Raw genomic sequence first — 11,869 nt, 5'->3', positions numbered from 1 at the left:
ATTTTTGTCGGGTTGCTCTGTTCTTCGTGCATGGTTCCATTTTTCTTGTTCCCTTTTTCATCCATTACCACCATGAGTGTGTTTTATTCTGCAAAAACTAAAAGATTAAACTAAACTAAACTAAGGATAGATCCGCGGAATGCCTCCGTGGTGCGCCACGTTTATAAGGGTCCTTGGCTAGACCCGATTCCTGGTTATATATCTTCTGAGTGGAGTGCCTTGCTTCCCAAGTTACACCGTCGGAGAGCGGCATCCAAGCTTGAATCAATAACCTTCATGTAATTGACTGGGTCGTCGTCCTCTATTTTCTTCCCAACTCCGAACTTCACCTCATCGTCCCCATACCTCAAAGTCAGTGTCCCGTCATTCATGTCTACCACTGCTTGTGCTGTGGCAAGGAAGGGTCTCCCTAGGATAAGGGGGACCTCGGTGTCTTCCTCCATGTCGAGTATGACAAAGTCAACTGGATAAACGAATCTGCTTACCCTTACCAAGACATTCTCGATGACACCTTGTGGGAACTTGACTGATCGATCAGCGAGTTGTATGCTTATTTTTGTAGGGCTCGTGGTTCCCAAGCCAAGCCTTTTGAACATTGATGAGGGCATGAGGTTAATGCTAGCCCCTAAGTCGGCCAAGGCATTGCGAACGGGTGATTCCCCTATTGAGCATGGAATCGTGAAACTTCCGGGATCGATTTTCTTTTGGGGTAGTTTATTGAGTACGAGGGCAGAGCATTCTTCGCCTAAATTAACTAATTGCAAATTTTCAATTTTCTTTTTATGTGTAAGGAAGTCCCTCATAAATTTAGAATATTTGGGCATTTGGGTTAGGACTTCGATAAAAGGAATATTGACATGCAATTGTTTTAACAGACTTTCGAATTTTGCGAACTGCTCATTGGTCTTTTGACGAATTAACCTACCGGGGTACGGAACTCGAGGAGCCTTGGTAGGCTCTGGTGATGGGGGAGAGTTCTTTTCCTGCAGATGTGTTGGCATTGTTTCTTCCGTTGGTGGAGGTACTTCTGCAGGTCCTACGGTGCGGTTTCGTAGTGTGATGAGGTGAACTTGCGCCTTTGGGTTTGTTTCGGTATTGCTAGGTAATGCGCCTTGCGGTCTCTCGGAAAAATTTTGTGCTAGTTGATTTATTTGTTTTTCTATGTTTTGAATGCTAGCTTGTTAATTCCTAAAATTAGATTCTAATTGTAGAAATCTTTCCGAGTTTTTCTTATCAGTGTCAGAGACGAGGCGAGATATAGTATCTTCGAGCCTTTCTCGTCCACCTTGTTGTTGAGTGAAATTTTGTGACTCATTTCTTGATTGCTGAAAGTTTGTTCGTTGGGTTTGTTGGTTACTACTATTGCCGGTTTCCCTCCAACCAAGGTTTGGGTGATTTCGCCATCCTTGGTTGTAAGTTCCCGTTGGAGGACCCGACGGCCTAGGTCTATTATCAATGTAGTTTACCATTTCTTGTTGATCGTCCGTTTCTTTCATGCAACTCCAATTTTCATGTGACCCACCACACCCTTCACAAGCCATAACCGAGACTGTTTTTGTCATTTCTAATTTTTTTATTTTTGAAGAAAGGGCCTCGATTTGGGCTTGTAAAGAGGTGCTTTCGTCGACCTTATGGGCGCCCGGGGCAATAGACTTATTTCCCCGGGGAGTGTGCCATTGAAAATTGGTTTGAGCAATTTCCTCAATCTGATTATATATTTCGTGTGGGCGTCGATTACCTAAAAGTTCCCCGGAGCTAGAATCAAGTGTCTGCCTAGTGTGTGGCAACAATCCATTGTAGAAAGTGGATACTTGTTGCCATATTGCTAGGCCGTGATGGGGACACTTGCGTAATAGCTCCTTGAACCTTTCCCAAGTTTCATATAAGGATTCCCCGTCCTCTTGTGAGTATGTATTAATTTCAGCCATTAATTTAGCAGTTTTAGAAGGAGGGAAATACTTATATAGAAACTTTTGGGCTAGTTCATCCCAGGTGTTTACCGATCCAGCTGGGAGGGTGTTGAGCCAAGCTTTTGCTCGGTCCTTTAGTGAGAATGGAAACATACGGAGGCGGATGGCGTCGTTTGATGCTCCATTGATCCGAAAGGTATCACATATTTCTAAGAAATTAGTTATATGTAGATGAGGATCCTCGTCCGCAAGCCCGTGGAAGGTTGCGGAGTTTTGGAGCATTTGTATCAAATGCGGTCGAAGTTCGAAGTTATTGGCTTCGACATTCGGAGCATTGATAGCGGCGCCTAGATTACCTACGGTGGGCCGTAGATAATCCATAAGGGTACGTTGGTCCGCCATTGGGGGTGGATCACCCGAAACCTTCTCTTGGTTTTTGGCTTTTAACCTTTTTCTGAGAAAGCGTTCGGGTTCTTCTAGTGGTTCCTTTATGTCTTTATTGGAACTGGAGCTCATACACTACGTAAGGATGGCGTTGGGTTCCAAGTCCTGCAATAAAAACAGAAAAGAATGTAGGTCAGAAGGTTCACCACGGCCCCGTGTTGAGTGAACACGGCCCCGTGGTCGGAATTACAGTGATTGTTTTTCAGATCCCAGTTACTGGAAGTTGGACACGGCCCCGTGTTGCACCGGCACGGCCCCGTGGTCAGCCTTCTGTAACTTGAAAAAAACAAAAACTGCCAGTAACGTTGCTGAGCACGGCCCGTGTCCGACCAGGCACGACCCCGTGCTGAGCTCTGCAGAAGCTAAAAATCAAAAAAATCCTAAAAAAAATCAAAGAAAAAATAAAAATATGATTAGGCCGTTGATTCCTAACTTTCTTAAAATCCTTGTGTCCCCGGCAACGGCGCCAAAAACTTGATGTGCGTGAAGTGTGTTATATTTTTGATGTATATTTAAGCCGCTTTTACACTTTTAGCCAAGTTTTAAATTTATAAAACACGATATTTACTAACACTAAACACACATATGGGCAAGTGCACCCATCGTAGACGTAGTATAGTGTTGGTAAGATACCGAGGTCGTCCAAGGACACAAGAGCTTTTAATACCGGTTTATCCTCAACGTCTAACCAAATCAAAAAGTGAGAAAAATGTTTAAACTAAGAAAAATAAAAACTAACTAAATGCTGAAAAATAAAATAAAAACAGATAGACAAGATGAATCACTTGGATCCGACACGTGTATTAGTATAACCTTTGATTATTTTTGCACTTTTGCACTTGTTTAAGAGATTATCTTAGTTATTGTAGTAGGCCCCTCTTTTGAAGGCGACGTTACCCTCAACCCAGTAGTTTGAGTCAGTAAGGATACAATCCTAAAGGGTCGGATTATTGAAAGATAATGAATTAAGTTATTAATGCAAATTGTGGTAGGCCCCGCTTTTGGCGGTGACGTTACCCTCGGCTAAGTAGTCTGAGTCAGCAGGGATACAGTCCTAAATAGCCGGGTTATAGTATTAATAGTAGTTAACTTATGAGGGGGTCAAAGAGTTTGGATCCCCGCCATCCAATACCTATGGGCATTGAAGGAGATCCTACTAAATTTGACCCAGGTCCCAAGCAGGACCTCTAAACGCTGAACAAGGGCAAGACCCTTACCAAACCGTTCCCTTAACCCCCGACCAGGTAGCCAACATACCTCCATATAGACCGTGGAGATATAAATGGTGAAAATCTTTTATTTTATATAGACAGTAAAATAATGCCAAGACACCACGGACAAACGATAAGGAAAGATCACCTTCAACATAAGTAACTAGTTATTAAAGTCATTAATACAAAACCAAATAAAAAGTGCAAAAGATTAAAAATAAAAAGTATTATACTAAACACTTGTCTTCACCAAGTGATGTAAGAGACTTAGGCAAACATGGCCTTGATTGTCAAGAACTCTTACGATCAATCTTGGATCCCGAGACGACTCACACACTCTACGATTGTAACGCCCCAAAAATGTTAGCAAGAAAATAAATATACAAAATAAATAAAGAATGTAACTTGGTTAATGAAACATGACTAAATGGTAGCTAATTAAGTGATAAAGTCTAACTTAAAACATATTATCAAAGTAGGAGGACTAAAGTGCAAATATTAAACAAATAGGGATTTAATTAGTAAAGGAAAAGAAAAACACCATGTCTGGTGTTGGGATCGATCGAACAAGGGCAGGGAGAGGGTGAATAACCCTAAACTCAAGAAATCAAGAATTGAAGCTAAAATCTCAAGGAAAATTCGATGCATGAGCCCTTCTTTGCGAAAATCTAACCCTAATTATTGAAGTGGTAAGTTTAATTTGCTGAATTTGTGAATGGTTGAAAAGGGGGTAAAACCCAATCTCGATTCCTTGTGTAAATTGTGATAAATCTGAGTTAAAACTTGCTTTTAGAACAAGAATCATGCTTGAATTTAGGATTGTATGAAAAATGTAGTGAAAACCCACTTTGTAAAGATCATGTTACTAATAGGAGGTTCATAAGGAATACGATCATGTTTCAGTTGATATGTGAAATTGTTGTGATGCTTGAATGCTAGATAAACTGAATTTAGAATGGGAATTATGTGAATTTAGAGGAAGGTGATTTTTGTGTGGTGATAAGCTAGTAGGAACATGCTTAATAGACTTGTACCTCGAACCTTAAATATGATGCCTACCAAGTGTTTGATGAAATGCGTGAAAGATGAATGTATATGAAAATAGTAGAAAGAATTGATAAACTAAGTGAAAGAATGAATGTTCTAATGTAGGCGTGAAAGAAGAAGGTACAAGCACTAAGCAAGCGGAAGGAGCACGAGATCGAGGTATGTTTCGTTTTATACGAATCTTTATTATATTTCCCATTTATATTAAATTTAATGTAAAGCTATCCTTGTATAACGAACGTGACAATGTAGTAAGTAAGCGACAAATCCCTTGTGGATTTGGGTATGTTAACGAAAGTAATGTTGAGTTATGCTAAACCCAATTTCACGGGTTGAAGGTGTATGCTTAACTCTCTACGAGAGTGTTTATGCTAAACCCAATTTCACGGGTTGAATGTGTATGCCTAACTCTCTACGAGAGTGTCTATGCTAAACCCAATTCTATGGGTCGAACGGTATGCTTAACTCTCTACGAGAGTGTTTATGCTAAACCCAATTACACGGGTCGAATGTGTATGTCAAACTCTCTACGAGAGTGGTTATGCCTAACCCAATTATTGGGTTGTTGTATGCTTAAGAGTAAGAAGGTTTTATATGGAAAAAGCTAAAACGTAAGGTTATGATTTTCTATGGCGATCACTAACTTTTTAAATTGTGGATGTCAATGTAGGTAAAGCACCTCTATAGGCGATATGGAGATATGGAACGAGCACATGTTCAAGCCTTATAATACCAAGCGCTTCCGCAACTTATATGCATGCTTTTGGGTTCTTGTTTTGTTACTTGGTTAAACTTTGTTGAATTGTTTTAGGTTTGAAAATTTGTTATTTTCGTTGGAATGGTTTTATGTAAAATGGGTCGTATGTAAACGTTGTATGTTATGTCAAAACAGGGGGTATGTCCGTTTTGCAAACGGGTCATGCCCAATTTTTGTAAAAATTTCTTTAAGTGTTTAAGTGGTATTTTAATTGTCCGAAAAATCTTGTTTATATAAGTAAACTATTATTTTGGAAAAAGCGGTCCTTACAAGTTGGTATCAGAGCCAAGGTTTGAGAGATTCGGCAAGAGTCTTAGTGTCCGAACTCAAACCAATGGCTCGTGCAAATGTGCTCGCTCCAAGATCGCCAAGGAGGTAAAATTTTTTAAACGTTTGTTTAATATGTTCATGTATTATGCGCTACGGTTAAAGAATTGAGGTTTATTATGTTGAGAAATGTTAAGATGGGTTAAATGAGAAATACCGGGACCCGGGAAGCTGAAAACAGACCCGGAAAACAGTCGGAACAGCCAAGAAACTGAGCTGCAGCGGATAAGCAAACGGCTGGCCGTCGCCGACGGCCAGACACCCGTCGCCGACGCTATACCCTCACCCGACGCCTTAACACCCTGCCGACGGGTGATTTTGTCCGACGGCCATTATACGAACCCGTCGCCGACGGGCACATAGCCGTCGCTGACGGCTTACCCAATGCCGAAACGCTGAATTGTTTGCTTTTCATGTTTTGTGTTACCGGTTTGTTTGAAAGCTTATTTCTTGGCTACGTTGTGTCCATATAAGGTTTAACAAGTGTGTGTAATCACTATTAGCGAACACAACGAGAATGGATTCGTAAGAATCAAAAGAAACGAAGCAAATGAGATGAAATGGATTAAATGAATGATGATTAATGATTAAAGATATGCTGAATGATTAAATTGTATTAAACGAAATATTAACATTGTGTAGATGGCTGATGCAAGAAATATTAACGATGATAATGATGATAACAATGATGTGGCTAGACAAGAAGCATTCGAGAACAGAGTTACAGAAGTAGCGGAAGGGGTTATACAAGCCAATCTTCCACGGTTGGCTCAAGAAGTAGAAAGCCGAGTTCTGGGGGTTGTGGATGCTATGATGACTAGTAAGTTCGAAGAGTTGAAGGAATTAATCGAAGGATCCAAGAGTAGAGGTAAGGAACGAAGGTGCACTTACAAGGATTTTATGGCATGCCATCCGATGACGTATGACGGTAAAATTGACCCAGTCGAATGTCAAAGATGGGTCTCGAATATAGAGGCGGTGTTTATACGAAGCCGGTGCGATAAGGAGGACCAAGTGATGTTCGCTACCGGTTTACTAACCCATCAAGCGAAAGATTGGTGGGATGCGCACAGCAAGGAAATAGGCGACGATAGGCTGCAAGCTATGACTTGGCAAGAGTTCAAGGGGCCCTTCATGAGATATCATTGTCCTCAGTCGGCGATCGACAAGATTCAGGAGGATTTCTTACGCCTCCGGCAGAAAAACGAATCAGTGAATGAAATAGCAAACAATTTTATGGATAAGATGAAGTTCTGTGGGGAATTGGCAACAACCGAGAGGATGAAGATAAGTCGTTTTTATGGCGTGTTAAAGGCAGAAATTAGAGAGTTCATCACTCCCTCAAAATGTGAAACTCTTGAGGAGCTCATCGATTTAGCACGAGATAGGGAGATCGAGATTAAAAGACAAGAAGAGCGAGGTGAAAAGAGACCGAGTGAAAAGGGTGCAAGTTTCAGCCCATCTAAAAAGGGGAAGTTTCAGGATCAAGGAAGGAAGGGCAAGTCGAAAGGTGGAATTACACCTTGTAAGACGTGTGGGAAGCTCCATACCGGAGAATGTTTGCTAGGCAAAAAGGGGTGCTTCAAATGCGGGAAGGAGGGGCATTCATCTTATCAATGCCCGAACAACCCAAAGACTTGTTTCAACTGTTTTGAAAGGGGGCATATCAAGTCGGAATGCCCGAAGCTTCAGCAAGAAACAAAGAAAGAAGATAAGAAACAAGAGAGTTCTAAGGCGAAGGGGAGAATGTTTCAAATCACATCGGAAGAAGCCAAATCCCAGCCGAATGTGGTTTCAGGTATCTTTTTAATAAACTCAATGCCGGTTTATGTATTGTTTGATACCGGGGCCACTATGTCATTTATCTCTAGTGAAATCGTACAACATCCTTCCTTTAAGATTGAACGGATGTCGATGCCCTTAGAAGTAGAGATAGCCGATAGTAAAAATTATTTGTTGCATGAAATATGTAAAAATTGTAAATTAACCATTGAGGATGAGGAGTTTGCTATCGATCTTATACCCATGATTTTGGGAGAATTTAAGGTAATAGTGGGTATGGATTGATGTCCCAAAACCACGCGGAGATAAATTGTGAAACCAAAACCATACATCTCCGAGCCCCAAGTGGAAGACGATTAAATGTACAAGGCGAAAGAAAGATGGAAGCGAAGCTATGTACTCTCGTTCAAGCCACTAAGTACGTGCTCAATGGGAGTAGAGCATACTTAGCTTACGTAGTAAATACTCAACAAAGCTTCCCAAAGTTTGAAGATGTTGAAGTTGTGAACGAATTTCCGGATGTATTCCCGGAGGAATTGCCGGGACTCCCTCCCGAGCGAGAAGTGGAGTTCAATATCCAATTGAATCCGGATGCGAAACCGGTCGCGAAGGCTCCCTATAGATTAGCTCCCACGGAAATGCGGGAATTAATGACACAAATACAAGACCTCCTAGACAAAGGCTTTATACGCCCAAGTGTGTCGCCTTGGGGAGCGCCCGTCTTATTTGTTAAGAAGAAAGACGGGTCGATGCGCATGTGCATCGACTATAGGGAGTTAAATAAGCTAACCATAAAGAACCGCTACCCTTTACCTAGAATTGACGACCTTTTCGATCAGTTACAAGGGGCGAGTTGGTTCTCCAAGATAGATCTGCGATCGGGGTACCATCAGGTTAGAGTACGAGAAGAAGACATTCCAAAGACCGCATTTAGAACCCGTTACGGACATTATGAGTTTTTAGTAATGTCTTTCGGGTTAACTAATGCGCCGGCGGCATTTATGGACCTTATGAACCGTGTATGCCGACCCATGTTGGATAGATCGGTAATTGTATTCATAGATGACATTTTGGTTTATTCACGAAGCAAAGACGAACATGCTGTACATTTGCGTGAAGTACTTGAAACTCTCCGTAAGGAGAAGCTCTACGCAAAATTTTCAAAGTGTGCCTTTTGGCTTAGGGAGGTACAGTTTCTGGGGCACGTGATAAATGCGGAGGGTGTTATGGTTGATCCTTCAAAGATCGATGCTGTAATGAAGTGGGTTCCTCCGAAAAATCCAACAAAGATAAGAAGTTTTCTGGGTCTTGCTGGATACTACCGAAGGTTCATACAAGATTTTTCCAAGATAGCCTTACCCTTAACAAAATTGACAAGAAAGAAAGAGAAGTTTGTATGGGAAAAAGAACAGGAGGAGGCTTTTCGAATGTTGAAAGAAAAACTATCAAGTCCCCCGATCCTAACGTTACCAGACGGAACCGAAGACCTGGTGGTCTATTCAGACGCTTCACACCAGGGATTGGGTTGTGTTCTAATGCAAAGAGGGAGAGTTATCGCTTATGCTTCGCGACAATTGAAGCCTCATGAGGTGAACTACCCCACACACGACTTGGAATTAGCGGCGGTAGTGTTTGCATTAAAGATTTGGAGGCATTATCTATATGGGGCAAAATGCACCATTTACTCGGACCACAAAAGCCTTAAATATTTCTTTGAACAGAGAGACCTAAATATGAGGCAGCGGAGGTGGTTGGAACTTATCAAAGATTATGATTGTGATATCCTCTACCATCCGGGGAAGGCAAACGTAGTAGCCGATGCATTAAGCCGTAAAGAGTATCCACCTCCCATAAGAGTGAAATCCATGAAGATGATAGTTACGCCACGATTACTCGAGGCAATACGCGAATCCCAGATAAAGTCGCTCGGAGCGGAAGACCTGAAGAGGGAACGACTAAAAGGTGTGATCGATAATCTAGAAGAAAATTCGACCGGGCTTAAGACGCGGTTCGGCCGAATTTGGATTCCGCGATTCTGCGAAGTCAAAGCTGCCTTGCTCGACGAGGCACATAAGTCTCGATATTCGGTCCATCCCGGGGCTACAAAGATGTATCGGGACTTGAAAGCCAATTATTGGTGGCCGGGTATGAAGCGTGACATAGTTAAATACGTCGCGAAATGCTTAACATGCTCCCAAGTGAAAGTAGAACATCAAAAGCCGTATGGGAAATTACAACCTTTGGAGATACCGGTATGGAAGTGGGAGGAACTAACGATGGATTTGATAACCAAACTTCCTAAAACAAAGAAAGGGCACGATACAATATGGGTAATCGTAGACCGACTTACAAAAAGCGCTCACTTTTTACCCATCAAAGAAGCTTACTCTTCCGAGAAAATGGCAGAAATTTATATGAACGAGATCATATCCCGTCATGGAGTGCCCGTGTCGATTGTCTCGGATAGGGACACAAGATTTACTTCTCGTTACTGGCGGAAGTTTCACGAGAGTGTGGGTACGAAGTTGCACATAAGTACCGCCTACCACCCTCAAACTGACGGCCAGTCAGAAAGAACCATTCAAACGCTCGTTGATATGTTGAGGGCGTGTGTCTTAGATTTTGGGGGAAGTTGGGACGACCAATTGCCACTGGTCGAATTTTCTTATAATAACAGTTACCATAGTGGTATTCAAATGGCACCTTACGAACTATTATACGGGAGAAAATGTAGGACTCCCGTATGTTGGGGCGAAGTGGGACAAAGGGAGCTTGCACCAAGTGATTTAATAGCAGTAACGAATGAAAAGATCGAAATGGTTAGAACAAGGTTGAAAGCAGCTCAAGATCGGCAAAAAGCTTATGCAGACAAGAGAAGGCGTCCTATCGAGTTCCAAGTTGGAGATTTTGTCTTGCTAAAGGTGTCCCCATGGAAGGGTATAATCCGTTTTCGCAAACGGGGAAAGTTAGGTCCTCGTTACATCGGGCCGTTTAAAATCTTAGCTCGGGTTGGAAGGGTTGCGTATCGACTAGAATTACCGCCTGCTTTAGACGGGATTCACCATACCTTCCACGTGTCACAATTGAGAAAGTGCCTTGCGGATGAGACAGCACTAGTACCTCTTGATGATATTGAGTTGGACGAAGGGTTAAATTATGTCGAAAGGCCCATAGCCATTAAGTATTTCAAGGTGAAGAATCTCCGCAACAAAGCTGTTAGACAAGTGTTGGTACAATGGCAGCACCGGAAGGGTTCGGATCTTACGTGGGAAGCAGAAGACGAGATGAGGAGGCACTATCCTTTTCTTTTCGGTAGGTCAATATTTAAATTATGATCAGGTTTCGGGGACGAAACCTCCTTTAAGGGGGGTAGACTTGTAACGCCCCAAAAATGTTAGCAAGAAAATAAATATACAAAATAAATAAAGAATGTAACTTGGTTAATGAAACATGACTAAATGGTAGCTAATTAAGTGATAAAGTCTAACTTAAAACTATTATCAAAGTAGGAGGACTAAAGTGCAAATATTAAACAAATAGGGATTTAATTAGTAAAGGAAAAGAAAAACACCATGTCTGGTGTTGGGATCGATCGAACAAGGGCAGGGAGAGGGTGAATAACCCTAAACTCAAGAAATCAAGAATTGAAGCTAAAATCTCAAGGAAAATTCGACGCATGAGCCCTTCTTTGCGAAAATCTAACCCTAATTATTGAAGTGGTAAGTTTAATTTGCTGAATTTGTGAATGGTTGAAAAGGGGGTAAAACCCAATCTCGATTCCTTGTGTAAATTGTGATAAATCTGAGTTAAAACTTGCTTTTAGAACAAGAATCATGCTTGAATTTAGGATTGTATGAAAAATGTAGTGAAAACCCACTTTGTAAAGATCATGTTACTAATAGGAGGTTCATAAGGAATACGATCATGTTTCAGTTGATATGTGAAATTTTTGTGATGCTTGAATGCTAGATAAACTGAATTTAGAATGGGAATTATGTGAATTTAGAGGAAGGTGATTTTTGTGTGGTGATAAGCTAGTAGGAACATGCTTAATAGACTTGTACCTCGAACCTTAAATATGATGCCTACCAAGTGTTTGATGAAATGCGTGAAAGATGAATGTATATGAAAATAGTAGAAAGAATTGATAAACTAAGTGAAAGAATGAATGTTCTAATGTAGGCGTGAAAGAAGAAGGTACAAGCACTAAGCAAGCGGAAGGAGCACGAGATCGAGGTATGTTTCGTTTTATACGAATCTTTATTATATTTCCCATTTATATTAAATTTAATGTAAAGCTATCCTTGTATAACGAACGTGACAATGTAGTAAGTAAGCGACAAATCCCTTGTGGATTTGGGTATGTTAACGAAAGTAATGTTGAGTTATGC

The 11,869-nt window shown here is 41.3% G+C and overlaps 1 protein-coding gene and 1 non-coding gene across 2 annotated transcripts; both read left to right on the top strand.

Annotated features, from left to right (window-relative positions):
• Positions 1-1,827: 1,827 nt before the first annotated feature.
• On the top strand, positions 1,828-1,934 carry LOC118487842. The gene has a single exon (XR_004882785.1). It is a non-coding gene; the product is annotated as a small nucleolar RNA R71 (small nucleolar RNA).
• Positions 1,935-4,090: 2,156 nt separating this feature from the next.
• Positions 4,091-7,763, top strand: LOC110910739. Its single transcript, XM_035984515.1, has 3 exons — positions 4,091-4,254; positions 4,718-4,771; positions 6,339-7,763. The coding sequence occupies exon 3, from the start codon at positions 6,339-6,341 to the stop codon at positions 7,761-7,763; it is 1,425 nt and encodes a 474-aa protein (XP_035840408.1). The 5' UTR covers positions 4,091-4,254; positions 4,718-4,771.
• Positions 7,764-11,869: the final 4,106 nt, after the last annotated feature.

The sequence above is a fragment of the Helianthus annuus genome, chromosome 15, assembly GCF_002127325.2.
Source record: "Helianthus annuus cultivar XRQ/B chromosome 15, HanXRQr2.0-SUNRISE, whole genome shotgun sequence".
In the NCBI taxonomy this organism is placed as follows: Eukaryota; Viridiplantae; Streptophyta; class Magnoliopsida; order Asterales; family Asteraceae; genus Helianthus; species Helianthus annuus.
The sequence above is the reverse complement of the archived record's forward strand: the minus strand, read 5'-3'. Positions and strand labels throughout refer to the sequence as shown.

Coding starts and splice junctions, on each gene's coding strand:
- LOC110910739 (XM_035984515.1), top strand. CDS start 6,339: ATGGCTGATGCAAGAAATATTAACGATGATAATGATGATAACAATGAT.